Below are 20,609 nucleotides of genomic sequence, written 5' to 3'. Positions count from 1 at the left end.
AACCTGAGCATGCTCTTCCAGAGTCCGGTTACAGCAACAGACTCTTTTTTCCTTTAGATTCCAAATATTTAGTGATTGTTCTAAATATTGTTTGTTTGTGGCTCTAGCCCACTTTTCTGCTACCTGAAGGGAAGCAACAACATTCACTATACAATGTGCCCTGTTAGTTACTGATACTCCTACAGGTTGGGCAGTGAACACTGAAGAACACCAATATTTACGTTCACATTCCAGAACAGAAATTTTGTATCCACATGTATGTAAAACCTTGCTTCTTTGGTATTCTATATCTGGAATCCAGCTCCCATTACGTTCTTTTTCATGGATTCCAGGAGTTGAAACCAGGATTTACTCCTTCGCGGTACTTCTTGTGAGACCTCATGCAATCAAAATACAATGCTTATTACTGTGACTGAGCCACCTAAATAGCTGGCCAGATGAAAGAAGCAAGGATCCTCCCTGGACAAAGCAGCACAGGACTGCCACGGTGGCCAAAAAGAGCAGAGAAGAAAGTTGAGTGCTACAACAAGGCTTTCGACACAGTCTCCCCTGATATCCTCCTAGGGAAGCTGAGGAAGTGTGGGCTGGATGAGTGGTCGGTGAAGAGGATAGAGAACTGGCTGAATGGCAGAACTCAGAGGGTTGTCATCAGCGGTGCTGAGTCTAGTTGGAGGCTGGTAACAAGTGGTGTCCCACAGGGGTCAGTACTGGGCCCAGTCTTGTTTAACTTCTTCATCAACGACCTGGATGAAGAGTTAGAATGTACCCTCAGCAAGTTTGCTGATGACACAAAACTGGGAGGTGTGGTAGACACACTGGAAGGCTGTGCTGCCATTCAGCGTGACCTGGATAGGCTGGAAAGCTGGGCAGAGAGGAACCTGATGAGGTTCAACAAAGGCAAATGCAGGGTCCTGCACCTGGGGAGGAACAACCCCATGCACCAGTACAGGATTGGGATGGACCTGCTGGAGTGCAGCTCTGCGGAGAGGGACCTGGGTGTCCTGGTGGACGACAGGTTAACCATGAGCCAGCAGTGTGCCCCGGCTGCCAAGAAAGCCAATGGCATCCTGGGGTGCATCAAGAAGAGTGTGGCCAGCAGGACAAGGCAGGTTCTCCTTCCCCTCTACACTGCCCTCGTGAGGCCCCATCTGGAGTACTGTGTCCAGTTCTGGGCTCCCCAGTTCAAGAAAGATGAAGAGCTACTGGAGAGAGTCCAGCGGAGGGCTACAAGGATGATGAGGGGACTGGAGCATCTCCCCTACGAGGAGAGGCTGAGGGAGCTGGGCTTGTTCAGCCTGAAGAAGAGAAGGCTGCGAGGGGACCTAATAAATGCTTATAAATATCTGAAGGGTGGGTGTCAAGAGGATGGGGCCAAGCTCTTTTCAGTGGTGCCCAGTGACAGGACAAGGGGCAATGGGCACAAACTGAGGCACAGGAAGTTCCGTCTGAACATGAGGAAGAACTTCTTCCCTCTGAGGGTGACGGAGCCCTGGAACAGGCTGCCCAGGGAGGTGGTGGAGTCTCCTTCTCTGGAGATATTCAAGACCCGCCTGGACAAGGTCCTGTGCAGCCTGCTGTAGGTGACCCTGCTTCGGCAGGAGGGTTGGACTAGATGACCCACAGAGGTCCCTTCCAGCCCCTACTATTCTGTGTTTCTGTGATTCTGTGATTCTGTAACTCCCTGACTTCAGCTGTGTGGGAAGTGCTCCTCTGCACACAAAATATGTAGGTAATATTTCATAAGCTTCTTCAGTTTTACTGAACATTTTTAATGCTAAAGCACATTTATTGTCTGGATTTTTCACACCAATTACTGCAATAGTCCCGAAGGTCAGGTCAGCCTCCCAAACAATACCCTGCAAAGGAAGTTTCTGCACCAGGATCTCCTGCAAGGTTTCCTGTGTCCCAGTTGCCTCCTCTCTCCTAGACCCCCCGGAGACTTGCTGCAGTGTACAAAGCATGCAGAACTGCAGCTGCCTGTAAGTCCTCTTCAGCTTATAAGAACCAAACATATTGCATGCACTGCTCCAGATAAATAATCTCTCCCAAGATTAGAAGACGAGGCATTTGGATCTTTCAGGTTCTGTGATTTGCTTAAGGAAAGTGAAAACATCGTGAAAGCTGCTCTAAAGGAAACCTGAGGATCCTTTGAAAGACATGAAACTAGTAGATCATGAATGACTAACAGAAAAAACAAAACCAGCAACAAAGATTCCAGGAGCTGGTCAGAACTAGTGTATACTAGCATTTCCAGTAGTTTTTCCCAAACACTCTTGTTTAAAACTCTTTTCCAGTATCATTGCTTATCTGAGGAGTGCTAATAATGTGCTAATAATATGCCTGATTCTTGTGAGCCTGTAGATTCTCACCAGACTGCAGAAATTAAGATGAACTAAAGCAATGCTTTTTGAACACAGGGACAGTGTCAACTATGCTTTGAGTGTTACCATATTCATTTTACACTATGCTTTCACCTACGATACTGCACTTATCTTCTACAATATGCCAAACCAGCCATTGATACAGCTGCTTTTCATGCATCAGTAATTTCAACATAAAAAACCTGCATCTAGCTTAAGTCATGGCTGTTTGTTCTGCAGCAGGTAACAGCAGTTTCTTCTCTTTTAAAAGTTCATTTTAATCAAACCAGGGATGAGAATTGTAATTTGATAGGGTTCAATAGTACTTTGCTTTACTACTATCTCACAAGTCTGTCGAGCAGACTTTGTGCTTTGGCAGGTAAAATAAACTGAACTGCAGCTGCACTCAATCTCGCCTTACTAAACTTGGCAGAACCAAATAGGAATCAGCACTGAATATTTTTCAGTGGCATTCTGATCTAAATCAGGATGTGCTCATAAAGCCTGAAGAAGCTCATATGCCACAGTTGATCAAGAACAGTGCAAAAAGAAGCTTTGACAAGATGTAAACAGCAATGTATTTAGAACAGCACTGATCCAAGGTCTGATTTAAATAAATATAAAACATATTTTTCCACCAAATAAGTAACTGCATGTGAGCTCACATTTTATGCAGTCTCTCTAAAATACACTGCTTTGTTGCCCAAAGAAATTTGAAGTTCATCCCAGTGACTTTCAGGTAAACTACCCCAGAGCTGTGTGGCAGAGGAGGCAGATTCACAGCTCTTTAGGCTCTGCAGCATATTTTATCCATCTGTTACATCTCCTAGATTCGGGGGCAGGCATGGCAGCCCTCTTATACCACAAGCAGCATAAACTTTTGTAACATGTTTGAAACTAAAAATATAAGGCTATTTGAAAAGACAATAATCCAGGGATACAGAATTAATTTTCATACTTCATTTAGTGGAACTATTGTTCCCAATTAGTGTGGAGCAGTTGTAGAAATTTGGTTGCAAAACTGGTTTTATCCCTTATTACTTTATGATTCCCAAAGATTTATTTTGCGATTAGAAAACCAAAACTATTAGAGGAGAGACCGAACTGTTGTATTTTGACCCTCAAACACCCACAACAAAGCCCTGCCTCATAGCTGGGATTACAGCAGCAATCTGCCAACAGAAATTACCCTCCTTGGGGCAGTGCCTCTGCATAAATCTGGGGAATTGGTATGCACCACTTCTTGCTTGGGACTGCTCCAAAGGCAAAAAAATAGTTCTAACTGAATGAATAAAACATGTAAATAATAAATTCAAAGGTGCATTTTTGCTTAAAAATCTTTCAATACTAAAATAAAAAGCATCTCTACCATGATCACATATTCACACCTGGCAGTGCATGTTATGTTGAGCACACCTGATTGAATCAAAAAAATGCAGAAGTGTATTTCCCTCTCAGCTCATCTAATGCTCTTCAGATACCTTACCTCTTCCTTGTTGAATTCTACTTCTAAGACGATTTTTAACAAAAATTCGTGCTACTCTGAATTCTGCAGCACCTATCAGAGTTTGGAGGGATATCTTGTTTCAGCTCTCACCTGTGCCAGGTTGTCTGTATGCAGACACAAAGAAGACACTTGCAGTTTCAGAAAAGGAAATCTGTTTATCAAGACAGTGCAAGCACAACTGCAAAAGATAACAAATCCATTGTTTGCTGTGCTTTTCATTTCTTTTGATTCCTCTTAAAAGACAGCAAAAGCATGACATGGTTCTGTCATTATTCTTACATCTCTAAGAATGTGAGATACATGCTTGCTGCTCTTCCTATCCCAAATTTTTAATTAGAGCCAATTAAAAAAGAGGATGCTGGAGAGCTGACAGTGGGACTACAAGAAGATGCAGGGGACAAGATCAGTACTGGGCCCAGTCTTGTTTAACTTCTTCATCAACGACCTGGATGAAGAGTTAGAATGTACCCTCAGCAAGTCTGCTGATGACACAAAACTGGGAGGAGTGGTAGACACACCGGAAGGCTGTGCTGCCATTCAGCGTGACCTGGATAGGCTAGAAAGCTGGGCAGAGAGGAACCTGATGAGGTTCAACAAAGGCAAGTGCAGGGTCCTGCACCTGGGGAGGAACAACCTCATGCATCAATACAGGCTTGGGGCAGATCTGCTGGAGAGCAGCTCTGCGGAGAGGGACCTGGGTGTCCTGGTGGACAACAGGTTGACCATGAGCCAGCAGTGTGCCCTGGCTGCCAAGAAAGCTAATGGGATTCTAGGATGCATTAGGAGGAGTGTGGCCAGCAGGTCGAGGGAGGTTCTCCTTCCCCTCTACACTGCCCTAGTGAGGCCCCATCTGGAGTACTGTGTCCAGTTCTGGGCTGCCCACTTCAAGAAAGATGAGGAGCTACTGGAGAGTGTCCAGCGGAGGGCTACAAGGATGATGAGGGGACTGGAACATCTCCCCTACGAGGAGAGGCTGAGGGAGCTGGGCTTGTTCAGCCTGAAGAAGAGAAGGCTGAGAGGGGACCTAATATATGCTTATAAATATCTGAAGGGTGGGTGTCAGGAGGATGGGGCCAAACTCTTTTCAGTGGTGCCCAGCGACAGTACAAGGGGCAATGGGCAGAAAATGAAGCACCGGAAGTTCCATCTGAAGAAGAGGAAGAACTTCTTCCCTCTGAGGGTGACGGAGCCCTGGAACAGGCTGCCCAGGGAGGTGGTGGAGTCTCCTTCTCTGGAGATATTCAAGACCCGCCTGGACAAGGTCCTGTGCAGCCTGCTGTAGGTGACCCTGCTTCGGCAGGAGGGTTGGACTGGATGACCCACAGAGGTCCCTTTCAACCCCTACCATTCTGTGATTCTGTGATTCCACTGCATTTACAAGTCCACGACACAAGTAACCCTCCTGTTCACCCCTGCCACGGCTTGGGAGGCAGAGGCATCTCACAGCCTTAGAGACAATCAAAACAAGACAAAATCTACAGTAGAGCAACCTGCAGTCAAAAATACTCCCTCTGGCTTCCCTCTCAACAACTGATTTAGTAAGAAGCTGTTAACACAGGTGACTTCTAATGAAGACAAACCTTTCACATGGCACTGTGCCAAATGGTAACACCTTTGCCTGTAAGATGTAATTTTTAAACAATCTGTTTTCATCCATGTCCATTTGCAGACAGACACCGGGACAGCCTGGAGGCTACCCAGCTGAGCAGCCATGGAGGACAGGTGAAGCTATGTTCAGACAACAATGCTATGTCAAGACAAGAGAGCAAATGACAACTGATGTCAGTGACAGTTCAGTGAGCAAGAGTGTGGTGGCAGGCTGAAAGGGTCATACATACGGAGTTGAGGAATGAAAAGGTGCATCCTTCTCAGATGCTGGAAACTGTGAACACTGGAAAAAATGAGACTGAATCCTCCAGTTCCGTACTTGGAGGAATTTGGGGAGCCCATGTGCTGGGTTTGGCCAGGACAAGGTAAATTTTCACCAGGAGCCAGGAGGGGACACAGCCGGGCGGGCTGACCCAACCTGGCCAAAGAGAGCAGGGTATTCGGTACCATGTGCCATCAGGCTGGGTTCTGGCTGGGGGGAGCTGGGCGGCGGGAAGGCAGTCGCGGTTTGGGAGCGCTTGAAGCAGCAGGCAGTGAGAGTGGCTCTGTGCATTCTACTGTTTGTTTTGTGTGTTCTGCTTATCTGTATCGTTGTTGTTACTGTTCCCTTTGTCTGCTGTTCTGTTAAACTGCCATTATCTGACCAGCCAGTTTTTGCCTTTTTCTTTCCATTCTCCTCCCCACGCCAGCAGGGGGAGGGCTGGCAGAGCAGCCACGTGGCCCTTTTGTTGCCGGCCACAGCCAAACTATAACAGCCCATTTTACCTCTGGTGTTCACAAGAAAACATATTCTGGCTCTGTTGTAAACATACACTTCTCTCCAGATCAAAGCTGGAAGCCCTTGGTGTCTGCCACCACAGTGCATGTTTCATCTGACTGGCACAGGGACCAGATGCCCACTAATGCTTTGATTCTTAAAACTGGGACCACGTTTACATGGTACAACCCCCTCTTCTCCCCTTCTTGTCTATACCACTCTACTGCTCTTTCTCACTGTCATTAGGCAGCACTTTCTCTTTGCTGTTCCCTGTGCTTTCCCATAAATCCCTCTGCTTCCTGCTGTCCCTTCCTTGCCACAACAAGGTTATTGCTCTGCCTGCATTTCCCTGGGTATCAAACTGCAAGACAGTGAGATGCTGATGAAAACTTTGCAAATAGCTGGCAGTGTTCAAATGAGGAAAAGATGATGTTTGTCTTGTTCAAGAAATACTTCTGGTTTAGTAAATGATTAATTGTACTTATACATTCCTTTCATCTCACTAATTCACAACTCTTACTGGGAGGAAGGAGCTGCTTGCTCTGTGATAGATCACAGAGCAGCACCTTCCAATTGCAGAATGTATCTTGCCACACAGAGTTTTGTGATGTTCTCGTTATATATCAGGTTTTGGTTTTTTCATCTTATCCATTGAGGGAGAATTGAAAGCTTCTGTACAGAAGCTAATAGTCATAATCTTAATTTGACCTACAGTATACCAGTAAACTATGGTCTATTGTGATAGACAATCTAAGAAAAGAACAGACAGAAAAATTCCAGGCTGCTAAATTTAACCGAACTAGAGAAGTCCACTAATACTGAAGGTCTTTCAGGGCTCAGAATCACCAGTTAATGATTCGTCAAGCAAGAATTCCAACCTTTTAAGTTCACTGTCATCAGAAAATCTAACTCTTCTTCCATCCAAACGAAGTAAAAATGCACCGCAACTTCACATTATAAAGTTTCTATTAAAGTAACTCATTTAAGCAGTTCAATTCCACTGAAAGTAAGAGTGTGATTTTGCATGACTTAGCATAATTTTTTAAAAACCCAGTTTAAGTCACCAATTTTATGTTCTCATACTCCAAAGGACATCTCAATTTACTCTCTCCTCATTTATTTATTCAGTTATTACTACGCTATCAGTTGGCACTATCACTGACTGACAAGCCTAGTTACACTTTATGCAGTATCATCCACTTTTCTACTGCACAGATGAAAACTCAAACTCCCACTTCTATATGATTGTCTTCTGTAATACCATACAGTTAAAAAAAATTAGGTACCTTGCTTCTGAGTTTCATGAAATTCAGCACTGCTTTGTGGCTGAGCAGTTCATCAGTGCTGTGTTATCTAGCTTCAGAAGGGCACATCATTGCAGCTCCAGAGTAGGTAATTAATTCACTGCCAACAAATTCCAGAACGGTTCACCAATTCAGTGGTACCTAATGCCAGAACTGGCAGCAATTCATTGCCACTGAAAGTCAGAGTGGTGTATTAATTAAATGTCACATAATTCTAGAGAAGCGCATTCAAGGTCACCTATCTCCAAAGTGGGTCATCATTTCTATGTCACCAAAGTCCACAATGGTTCATTAATTCTGTCTCATCTCCTTCCACTGTAGTTCAACAATTCCTTGCCCCAAAACTCTGAAGTAGTATTTAACCTGATTAAAATTAATCAAGAAAGAAAAAGATGCAGAGAAAATGTAAAGACATACATCATGCAAATGTAGGAAGAAAATGTAGAGGTCAAGGGATCTCCATTACAAAGATTTAAGTGATTTTGTTAGCCAGATATTTGCAAAGTGTATTAGAAGTATACGTCAACCAAATTCTTTAGCTATACATCCAGCACAGTGCATATTCAAAATCTAATACACACTGTATACTCATGGATATCCAAACACATACAGCAAGTTCATGTCTTCCTTTACACTGGATCAAATTCAAACTCCAGTCATTATCAAGTATCCCTGAATAAAATAATTCAGCCATCCCCTTTTTAAAACTTCTGCCCAGTTGGAAGAAGTGCTGTAGTGCAGACTAGGAATTGGAAGAGGGATAGAGAGGCCCCTGCTTTCCTTAACAGTCTGCCCAAAGACCTCTACTGGAACCTGCTCACTCCCTTGTCTGTTCATCTATGTCAGAGAAAGATTCGAAAAACAGGTGTACACTACCCAGATGCCTTATCTCCTCACTGCTTATGGCCTGGCTGCATTTTACAGAATATAACCCTAACTCTGCCTCTCCCAGGCACAAGGAGATGCAATCAGTTGCCACTAGACCTCTCTTTCTTTCCCTCTCCAGGCACACCATCAGTGGTGGTTGTAACAGCACACAGAATCTTACATTGTTGTTAATACAATTCAGCTTCTGACTTCCGAATAGTCCCTACGTTTTACATCACACACATGCTCAATTCTTTCTTAAGGAAGAAGAAACATGCACGATAATACATGCTCAATTTTCCAAAGTCTTCTGCTGGTTACATGGGTAGTACCGGAAAGCCCGATGAATGTATTTTAACTGCCACCCCCCATACAATGTCTCAGGCTATAGTCTATCACCCCATTTTATGGCATATTCCCAAATACTTAAGCCTGTTAAGAACTTGAAGAACTTTAAAAATCTGTAAGCATATTTTCATGAAGTATCAATTTCAATATCGCAAGCAGGTTCTACAGTAGTATCTTTATACAGAAGAAACAGACTTGCACCCTCTTTAAATTAGTATCCCCAACAATCGGAATTTTGATCTCTAATATATACATAATACTCTCATGCATATGCACCAAACTGGCACTAAAATACACTAGAGATGGGTTTGCTAATATTCATGGCTATTATTGTATCTGTCAGAACAATAATTACAGAAAAATTACAGACTAATTACAGAAAAAGGGCAGCAGAATCAGCCCAGTTAGTTAAGGGTGGCCCTTTCTTTGTGACTCTCAGACTGTTCAATGTGGATCACAATCTGCAGTGTGGAAAAGACTCTGTCTGTAATGGAACAACTTTGCCACCTTTGACAACAATGGGGTGGCACTTTGTCTCTCTGCCTGCCAACATGCCAGCCAAAGAGATCAGAGTAAGCAGCAAAACCGAAAAAGCTGACACAGTTCACTTCTCCCTGTAGCAAGGGAGAAAAATGGACCGCACCATGTTCTAAGTCCTAATTTGCCCAGTGGTCTCTGTGTCTGGACATAGGCACAATGAATTCTCTCTTACTCAGGGCAGGTGGAAAGGTGACAGTCTAACATTAGTGACAGATGAAAGAATGACGGAAGTTTTTTTTGCCCCTGGCTTGTCACAATCCTTGGGAACAGAGATCAAATCAAAGTCCGTGGCAGCAAAATCCATACAGCATCATACACACTTTGATAATTGCCCAGATCTCACTGACATTCAGGAACTAAACTGGCATTTAGTTTATAGTATCTCCCCCTACTTGTCGCCCTGGATTGACAAGTAACTAAATATTGGTCATCTGCATAACACAGAAGTCTGAAGTAAACTTGAACTCCATTTGTATATCATGGTTTCAAAATACCAATGTGAGGTCCTTTTTTGAATGAATTTTACACACACATCAATAAACAGCAGGTCCACAAAGCCTGGCCTCCTGGGGATTCCTCAGCTCACACAAGGGTCAATGCAATGAGACAGTACAGCAGCATCTCTTGGATGGACATTTATAAATGAAAGAGGCTGAAGTTTTCCCCTCAACCTATTAGTTCATGGGGGTGTTTTTGGTCAGGATGAGCCTGCTTTTTTCCAGTGCTGAAGATTTGCTCTAGGATTAGCACTGGTGGAAGTGCAGAGGAGAAAAATGCTCCAGCCACCTGCAACAGATCTGGCTCACTGCTCATACTGGAATAACTATGGCTGCAGAACAAATGACTTGAAATAATCTTACACTCAATTTGAAATAGAAGAAAGTAATACTTTCATAGCCTTTAAACAAATGTTCCATTCCCCACCACACTTTTCTCAGTGCAACAGTCCACCACCCTGGGCTTATTTTCATTGCATCCATGATGCGCCTTAGAGCAGGGAAAAACTGAGACTCACAGATACCAAACATATAGGAAAAAAACTTGAGACAACAAACACAGTGTGTGTAAAAACATGTACCAAAACACTTTTTGGTAAAGGTTGGTTTGTTTGTGTTTTTTTTTTCACTAGGGCACAACTATGACTTAAACAGGACACTGTATAGGATGGGTTAGGACACAAAGTGAACCACGTTTGAAAGCCGGACTTCTCAGAACTTTACCTTACAGAGATGATGATAAAAATCATTACAGGATCTTTCAAAATACTTTTATTAGAAAAAGAAAACCATTAAAGTGAAAAAGAAAACCCTCACCATGAGACAGAGCCAAAGCAAAATAGTTTGTAAATAAACTTCTTCCTGCCTAGAGATGCCTTTGTCACAGCAGGTCCTTGCCTCCAGTTTGCTCTCAGTCAGGGCTGCAATAAACTCTATGCAGACCCTCAGGGGTATTGAAGGAGTCTCTTTCTTCCTGTCACCCTTGCTGTGTATCTGTTCCTCATTCCTCCCTGTAGTGTTTCAATGTTTGCAGTGATGTTACCAGCCCAGCAGGGAGGAAGTCTGTAGTTGGGCTATATAATGTGTTTACGAAAAAGTAACTGTGACATTGCATCACAAAACGCCCTAATTGCACTGAAAATGTTCAATTTGTGTCATCAACTCTGCATTTATATACAAAAATGACTTTTGTCTGTATGAGTGAGACCTACAACTGTGTAATATCAACATGATTTGTGAGGATGTAGCTCAAGACTGATCAGCTCCACGTATGGAAGGGAAGCATAGTGATCCAGAAATACACTCTCTGGTGCTCACATACCATCATCACCCTTGTATTTCTGATAACAAAACAAGGTCAATAGCTAAAGTGCAATTATCAATATCCTCAAAAAAGAACAATACATATATCTATTAAAAAGAGATTCAAAAATAAGGATTTTTAAGCTTACTTTTGGAAGGGACACGCAGATTGGATCGTACCACTTGCAAGGAGTCTGCTTGAACTCGAAGCTCATAACTTTTCATGCTTTCATAATCCAGAGACTTTTTAATTGAGATCACGCCTGTTCTGTTATTAATAGCAAACACATCTGAAATCCAGCAAAAACAGAAGTAATATTCTAAGATGCATAAACACTTTGTTTTTTTTAACGTCTAAGTGCTTCTTTTTTTGGTGATGACACTATTCTCTGACACTGTCTTCAGAAATTTGCTCCTATCCTTCCCTCAGGCCTCTAAAAGCCCATATAACTCCTCTTTGAAGCTGTCTTCAAAGGAGCACAGCAGCTGAATCTGACCCGGTACTGAAATAACCAATTTAAGGACATGCTGGCAAGAGCACAGAATACAAACAGCCCACTCTCGCAAAAAGGAGGATGGGATGGGGAATTCTTCCACATCCCTCCAAATAATTTAGTGTAATTCTATTTAGAGATTTCAAGGTGGATCATGAAGCGTACCTGACAAGGATGCAAATGTAGGAATGATGTTTTATTTAAATATCAGGTTCTACTCTAATACTTGTGGCTACAGCACCGCAAAGTCTACACTGCCTTAAAAGAGATTTCTAAGCAAGAAGTACAACGCCATCAGAGCTATTTATATTATTTCAGTATGCCATGGATTCACACCATGTGGCACCAATATGAATTTTCACATCGGTGAAAATTTCATTGTATTTTGATTTTCATTGTAAGTCTACTAACTAATCTGATCTTTAGCCAATCTCTAAAGGCTTGATAATGGCAGTCCCTCCTGTTTGTACAGATGAGGTGAGATCTCACCTCAGCAGCTTTATTTCTAATCACTGTTTCTTGAAGAATCCTGATGCACGCACTAGGCTCAGCATAACCACTAAGACTGAAAGATTAGTACGTACCCTCTTCATTTCCTGAAACAATCGAATATACAATTGTCTGGTTCAAGGCAGCTGCCGTAACAACTGCGACCACAGTTCCTTTGGGTGCACTTTCACTCACTGGTGGAGGTCTGCAGAATTGAACAAAAGTATTTGTGTTATCTTCCAGTTCCCTGAAGAGCACATTGCTGAAACTTATTCCTCAGGTTAGCAGTTTCACCCACCTATTAGGCTGCCAAAGGGAGAAGATCTGTCATTACAGAAGAACATATTAAAAAGGCAAAGGTTTAACCTTTGCCTCTGCAAATGCAAAATCAGTAAGAAGTCTAACTGATAAGAATTGACAATATAAAAATACAATGGTTCCTTGATATGAGAAACGGAAAAAGAGGGAATAATGAGTAGAAAATAACAGAAACACAAGAACTATCACAGGCTGATAAACTGTACATAAAATTTAGAACATAATAGATCTTTTATAGTACTCAACTATTCTAAAAAAACTCAACAATTTATCAAAAAAGCATGCAGGAAAATCCATTCGTAGGCAGAACCTCTATCATTAAACATTAAGCACTTTAAAACCACCTCCATAGGAATTTCTACTCTTCAGAAAGATCCAAAAAGTTTCCTGCCAACACATTTTGGTACTACAAGCTGAAACACTTTTCAGGAAATGAACGGCAACCCAAGAATACATACACATCGTTTAAGTGTTCAGTACATTGTTTCCAATTCACTGAGCACTGACTCGTGTAAGGAGAGAAAAAGAAAAAATATTACACTCCTAAGACATTGGTATCTCATGTTCTTCATACCCTACAAACACTGAAAACTGAGCATTTCATTTTTAGCACATTTTCACCATGTATAAACAATGAGTCTCCTCCTTAAATACAGCAAAGAATTACTTCACTCTTTCTCTCCTATTGTTCAAATGCTATCTCCTCAGAAAATGTGATGAGCAAAATTTTGAGATGCTGTTTCCTCAGGGACACCGTAATAACTTCAGAATGAACAAAGAGTCTGTGCTAATGTATTTAAAACAGCAATCCAAACAACTTCAACAAGGAGAACTGAGACTCTTGAGCTAATCTCAAATCAAAACTTCAGATTTTCAAGACAGCGAGTAAAGGCTGAATTCATGCTTAGAACTACTCATGCTAGTGAAGAGACAAATTTGAAAATATATTTTTGCACTCATCCATAAATGCAGATGCATTTTTAATAAAAACAGCATGATCCAGGTATTTTCCATGTTAAAAAATTACCTTAATTTGGTATGTAACAAAATAAAAGACAGATGAGGATATGTTGGGATAGGTTTATAAACAGGAGTAGACTTAAAGGAGTATTTCAGTTGTGCACTGATCTTCAAAATTCTAGACAGAATCTACATCTGCTTTTGCTTCAAAGAATATTTTCTGACTTCTCTCTTTCACCCTCCAGGTATTTTTCAAATATTTCACCCCATTCCATGTTTCCCCATTCCAAGGGCAGAAAGCTGAAAACCCACATTGCAATCCTAACTATTGAACTCGAATCTTCGCCATCCCACACCAAGACAGTAACAATCTGCCCTTGATCTCTGTCTTATAAACATTTCCTTTGGGATGAATACTGGTCTGGACATCTTAGAAAAAGTTCTAGATAATGACACTGAATATAGAGAATTTAAAATTTCAGTGGGTAAATTACTCTTTATTGTTTTCTTTTTTTTAAAAAAAAAGACCTGGTAGATTTACTTAATTTCATCCACGCTGGTCAGAAATTTACCTTTACTTCTGCCTCTTCTCTGAAGTTTCTATTCAGATTGCCTTCACCATGACGCTAGATTCTCTGACTACTCCCTTACTTTGCCCTAAGAGTTATACTTCTCTTGTTCTTCCCAAGTTCTTGCTCTCAGCTTAATCCAATTATGGCACTGTATTGGTGGCTTGACCGCTTATGCTCCAGACTATGCCACCTGTAAAAAAAAGATGCCAAAGGCAAACCAGATCCATGGCCCATAGGGCTAAGATGCACTCTGTCTTCCCTTCCTGTAACATTGCTTCATTTGCTTGTTTTGTTTTGCTTACTGTGGAGGGCCCAGTCTCTCTCAAAACACCGTATCTCACTTCGCATGGCGAAGTATCAGTCCTTCTGAGCAGCCCTAGGCCTTCCACTGTACAAATAATGGGGAGAAAATACTGTTCCAGGCTGAGCCACACTGGATCATATAATAGTGACTGTACTGAAACAATGACCTGATTTTTTTCACAGAAAAATGTGATGGAAAGCTCACTTGTACTCAAACACACAAGCACAGAGCAGATCACTCTGGCTCCCACCCTTCTGCCTCAAGTGTGCTATCAGCAATAGAAATAAAATTCATTATTGCTGCCTGATTTATTAAGGTGCAAAACTAGTGCCTTAGAGTGCTTATTAATGCGCATTTTACAAATGCAAAGGTTAATCTTAGAGTTGGGGAAAAAAGGCTGTGAAATCTGAAAGTATTTCAAGCTGTAGCTCTTTTGATGAGGTCAGAGATGCAGGCCAGCAACGAAAACAAAAATCCTTTTGATGTTGCATTGTACATTCTGTTGTTTTCTTTTTCTTCTGAAGGCACATAATTTGAACAAAAAACTTCATGACTGTGTATACACAAAACCCACATTTCATCTGAAGCACACTTTCAGTAATCTGGACGCCCACAAATCCATGGGCGCCGATGGAATGCACCCAGGAGTACTGAGGGAGCTGATGGATGTCATTGCTGAGCCACTCTCCATCATCTTTGAAAGGTCCTGGAGGACAGGAGAGGTGCCCGAGGACTGGAGAAAAGCCAGTGTCACTCCAGTCTTCAAAAAGGGCAAGAAGGAGGACCCAGGGAACTACAGGCCGGTCAGCCTCACCTCCATCCCAGGAAAGATGATGGAGCAGCTCATTCTGGAGTTCATCATTCAGCAAGTGGAGGAAAAGAAGGTTATCAGGAGTAGTCAGCATGGATTCACCAAGGGGAAATCATGCCTAACCAATCTGATAGCTTTCTACGATGTCATGACTGGCTGGGTAGATGAGGGAAGAGCAGTGGATGTTGTCTACCTCGACTTCAGAAAGGCTTTCGACACTGTCTCCAATAAAAACCTCCTAGGGAAGCTTAGGAAGTGTGGGCTGGATGAGTGGTCAGTGAGGTGGATTGAGAACTGGCTGAATGGCAGAGACCAGAGAGCTGTCATCAGCGACGCTGAGTCTAGTTGGAGGCCTGTAACTAGTGGCCTCCCCCAGGGGTCAGTACTCGGCACAGTCTCATTCAACTTCTTCATCAACGACCTGGATGAAGAGTTAGAGTGTACCCTCAGCAAGTCTGCTGATGACACAAAACTGCGAGGAGCGGTGGATACACTGCCAGGCTGTGCTGCCATTCAGTGAGACCTGGAGAGGCTGGAGAGTTGGGTGCAGAGGAACCTGATGAAGTTCAACAAGGGCAAGTGCAGGGTCCTGCACCTGGGGAGGAACAACCCCATGCATCAGTACAGGCTCAGGGCAGACCTGCAGGAGAGCAGCTCTGTGGAGAGGCACCTGGGTGTCCTGGTGGACAACAGGTTGACCATGAGCCAGCAGTGTGCCCTGGCTGCCAAGAAGGTCAATGGGATCCTGGGGTGCATCAAGAAGAGTGTGGCCAGCAGGTCGAGGGAGGTTCTCCTTCCCCTCTACTCTGCCCTAGTGAGGCCTCATCTGGAGTACTGTGTCCAGTTCTGGTTTCCCCACTTCAAGAAAGATGAGGAGCTACTGGAGAGTGTCCAGCAGAGGGCTATGAGGATGATGAGGGGACTGGAGCATCTGTCCTATGAGGAAAGGCTGAGGGACCTGGGTTTGTTCAGCCTGAAGAAGAGAAGGCTGAGAGGGGACCTTATAAATGCTTATAAATATCTGAAGGGTGGGTGTCAGGAAGATGGGGCCAAACTCTTTTCAGTGGTGCCCAGCGACAGGACAAGGGGCAATGGGCACAAACTGAAGCATAGGAAGTTCTGTCTGAACAGGAGGAAGAACTTCTTCCCTTTGAGGGTGACGGAGCACTGGAACAGGTTGCCCAGGGAGGTTGTGGATTGAAGACCTGCGTGGACAAGGTCCTGTGCAGTCTGCTGTAGGTGACCCTGCTTCGGCAGGAGGGTTGGGCTAGATGACCCACAGAGGTCCCTTCCAACCCCTAACATTCTGTGATTCTGTGATTTTGTATATTCTTTTAATGGAAATGGTCTTATAACTTAATCTCTCACACAGTTGATTTCAGCAAACTGACAAACCAATATCAATTAGCAAGCGGCTTTTTTGATTGCCATGAGAGGCTACAGAGGGAATGGACAGAAAACCACCACAGTAATCGTATTAATTTCATTTCCTTGTTTTAACTAAGGTGATCAGGTTCAACCGGAGCAATGCATCAGCTGAATTAAAATATACAGCCGGTCTCTTGAGAACATTTTGGTGAACTGTAGAGAAGTGAACCGGCAAAGACAAAGGTATTCAGCTGACAATATACTGTTCTTGATTCTGTACTACTAGCTCTAATAAGATTTCTTTGGGGATAAATTCATTATTTTCCAATTTCGGAATGACTAAGATGTACAACAGTGCATTTTGTTGTTGTTAAGTGGTAGACATACTATTTGAAGTCATATTAGGGGACAGGCAAGCGCATTTTTATGCAATACTTTTACATTAGTGGATGATAAAGGCTGATTATTTTTGTGAGAAGATGTGACACTAGCAAAGCAGTACAATCCAGTCCCAGCCACCCAGGAAAGGCTTAGAAAACGACAGCACAGTGAAGGGGAAGGCTACTGCTGCGCCTTCAACACGTGATTAGGATTCAGAGCATCTGAAGGTATTTTTGTCTGATAATGTTTGAAACACCTTACTGAGCCTCTGAGGGCAACTGCCAATATAGTCATTACCCTGCTAGCCACAGGCTCTGACCGTACCTGACAGTATATTTCTGTCACTGTTACCTGCATGGGATTGGCATGCCACTGCCTTACAGTCCAGTGCTGACTTATCTGAAATAGTTTAAATGAAATGTTTCCTTTCTGAACTCCTGAACAAAACACCTTCTCAAATATGTGATTTCTAATATTCCCCCCAATAATTACATGTACGGGTATCCCCATACATATGGTCACTGAATGTGAGAAGGCACCTTGCATTAATATGATAATCCACTTGCAATCTTACAGTGAAATGGGATACAGAGCAATTAACTCATACTTTAGCCACCTGAGCTGCAACTCAGTCTATCCATAGGCTTATTCTTTTGTCCTGAATACTTTCCTTTGCACAACTATCTTTCAACCATGGCATAATAAATATATTTCTATACCAATGTTTTGTTCATTCACATGGTATTTTTCTGTAACTGTCACAGTGATGTGCAATTTAAGTTGGTTGATCTTCACTTTCATGTTTTCACGATAGTAGTAAATGGCACCTTGGTAGCATTCAGGATGGGATGCATAGCAGAAGGGGCCCCCATCACTGCAGTGCAAGAAAAGTAGGATCCCCAGCCTCTGCGTGACACCACCGAAGCTGCCCAAACCCTTCCTGACAAGCTGTGGTGGGAAAAGAGGGCACGAAGGCAGCAAAGCATAAAAAAGGAGCAGCCTCTGTCATTTTGTGCCATGCTAAGGTAAGATCGGTATCTGATGGCCTCAGATTTGGGAAGAACAAAGTAATTTAAAATTGACAGAATAGATATTCAATAATAAGTCTTCTGTCCCACTCTTCTGATTTATTTACCTGTTTAGGTAGGTTTAAGACTTGCCTGTACTTCTTGGAGTCCTCTATTGCATTGCTTACTGCTTCAGTATGAAACTGTGCCACAAAACGTGCTTGCCCTCGTAAAAAAAAAAAAGGAATCCTGAACTAGAAGAACAACAGGATTAAAATAAAGTCATTATTTATACACAAAAACACAGAAAAAGGATACAAATTGTAAAAGAATAGTATCTTTTAATTAGCCATATCTCAATCATCCTTATCTTGATCAGAGGGGGAAACGGAGACTGAACATCAAATACTTTGCAGGGCATAACTATTTTTAATGTCCAAAATGAAATTTTAACTTTGCCTCTCTTCTTTTCTGCTTCTTTATTTCCCTTTGCTAAACACGTCAGACTCTCATTCGTTTTTCAATTTGCGTGATATCCAATATGCTTTAAATTCACCATGAAACTCTTCTATCTCCAAAAGCAAGAAAATGAGATTTAATCAAAAACTAAATTCAAAACCAGAAAACCCAACAATAAATTGGAAAACTGGTGTAGTACATGTTTAATAGCGTGATGTGTATGTACTCTGCAATAATCACTTCTGTTGACTCTATTTTGTGGATTATATTTTAGTTCACGGAGGTCCATAAGCATACCTCAGAACTTCAATATTATTTTTTTGGTTTGTTTAATTACATTGCTAAGATTCTTAGCTCAACTTCATGAAAATATCATTTGGATCTCTCCTGCTAAAGTCGTCTCCCTACCTTTTCTCACATTACAGCTCCTTGAAGTGTTCTATAGCCGTAGCTCCTTTGAACTCTCAAGGGCATTTTACCTGCAGCTATTACACTCTCCTCTACCTGAAGCATGTTTCTGAGCAGCATACCTATTCCTGCACAGACTCTTTTCATCTGGCTTGTCATGCAAAGTGATTTCATTTGGCTTTTTGTCTGTCTGAGGCTTTACATTAACGAGAAGCTATGTAAGCCATTAAAACCAACTGAAATCAGGTGTTTTTCTGGAGAAAAGTCGAGTGTAGACAGAGTACTAGTGTCTAAAATGAGTTGAGCTAACAGTGAAGTTACATGGAAAGTAAAATAGCTAATAAAAGCTCTACAAACAGAAACACTTAAATTGGGTCTGGCTATGTAGCCGAGTTTTAAAATTGGGTCTGGCTATGTAGCCGAGTTTTAAAATTGTGAAAAAAATGTACAAGTTTCTAACTGCTGTAGCAAAACCAAAAGTAAAGAAAGAAGAAAGCATGAAGTAAACATTATGATGGCAACTCTTTTAATCCCTTCACCGATGCATTTAGTCTATCTTGGCTCCCTGTCCTTGCTCAAAAAACGCAGGACCTAGCCACATTTTAGGGCACTAATTGATCAATTTCTCAAATTTTCAGTTTCCACTATGTGCAAATGTAACGATCTGAACAGTCTGACAGAAACAGTGAATCTTTTTTCAAGAAAAGAATGTTTTCATCTTAATTAGGTGCATTTTTCAAGCAGTTTATCCTCAAAGCATCCCAAAAAGGATCATGTATTGCTTACTGTACTTAATATCTTCAGTTTCTGTCTCAATTCTCAAATTGGTTCAAGACATTGTGATCTTTTCACAATATTTATCTCTAAAATAGATGACAAGGGAGTCTGGACATTGTTACAGTGAGCCCCTGTCCTAACCTATTATCTCTTGAACCAGATGTCAGCTTTTGTTCCTGTGAACTCTCTGTCACCAGGCATAATGCGTTTGTGTTATCTCACCAATCATCCTAAATTAAAGCTAAGGACATGAAGACATGAAAATTTCTGTCAGGATCACTACAGAAGCAAAAAAGGAAAGAAAAAAATTCCCATCAAGCACAATGTAGGACACACTCACATACTTGACTCAGTCAGACAGATGGGTATTGATAGGATTGGTTCTCAGACCAAGGGCAACGCCATCGCTTTGCACTCTCATGATGCACTGCCGAAAGATGATAGGGTTTAATACTACATTTGTGTATTATTTCTATTCCATATTGATACTTCCAGAGTGACATAGGTCTACATTTCATTAAATTGCAACATGGTGTTGAAAGCTCTGACTCTTAAGCTCTGAGCAAGCACAGCAAGGCAGATTCCCTGCGCAGACCTGGAACCTGTGCTTTTTTTGTTATCATAAAGGCCCTATCATAACTGAAAGAGCTAGTGTTCTGCATAACGGCCCTTGTGCAATTAGAATAATAGGAGTTTGTTGTTTTTACTTAGCAGAAGTCTTGGTGTTACCTTTAAATCACAGAAACTCGCCTTGAAGAGTTAAGAACACCCTGAAAATACAGTTTGTTAGCGCTTAGCTAGTTTTGGCTGGTTCTAGCTGAAAAGTCGTGTCCAAAAGTAATCTATCCTTCGTTATAATACATTACAATAGTTAAAATCACACCCGCTGGGGGAAAGACCCCTAGACCCTTCCTCACTGAACATGCGCAGTGTGAAAATGCTGAACAAGTGTTATGTAAATGATGTAACCAATACCCACGGGCTGAAACTTCTTGATAAGAAACAGAATAAAGGAATGCCTACTTCGATACGTGGTATGCACACTAGGAGGAACTATCCCCAGTGCATCCATTGTTGTAATAAAGCATTCTTGCTTTCTAAAATTCCCAAATGAATTTTAGAGAGTCTTTGTTTTTGCCTATTTACGGTATCAACCTCTTCTGGTATAACC

General features: G+C 42.1%; 1 protein-coding gene across 19 annotated transcripts in view; it reads right to left on the bottom strand.

Annotated features, from left to right (window-relative positions):
- Positions 1-20,609, bottom strand: part of PCDH15 (protocadherin related 15) — a 1,100,829-nt gene that overhangs the window by 69,662 nt on the left and 1,010,558 nt on the right. For all 19 annotated transcript variants that reach the window (XM_075423218.1, XM_075423232.1, XM_075423213.1 and 16 more), the window contains 2 exons: positions 12,169-12,278; positions 11,240-11,380 (listed from right to left, as the gene is read on the bottom strand). In XM_075423218.1, coding sequence (XP_075279333.1) covers positions 11,240-11,380; positions 12,169-12,278 — 251 coding nt within the window. The remainder of the gene's footprint in view (positions 1-11,239; positions 11,381-12,168; positions 12,279-20,609) is intronic.

The sequence above is a fragment of the Opisthocomus hoazin genome, chromosome 6 (assembly GCF_030867145.1).
Source record: "Opisthocomus hoazin isolate bOpiHoa1 chromosome 6, bOpiHoa1.hap1, whole genome shotgun sequence".
Classification (NCBI taxonomy): Eukaryota; Metazoa; Chordata; class Aves; order Opisthocomiformes; family Opisthocomidae; genus Opisthocomus; species Opisthocomus hoazin.
This window is presented reverse-complemented; position numbering and strand designations above follow the sequence as displayed.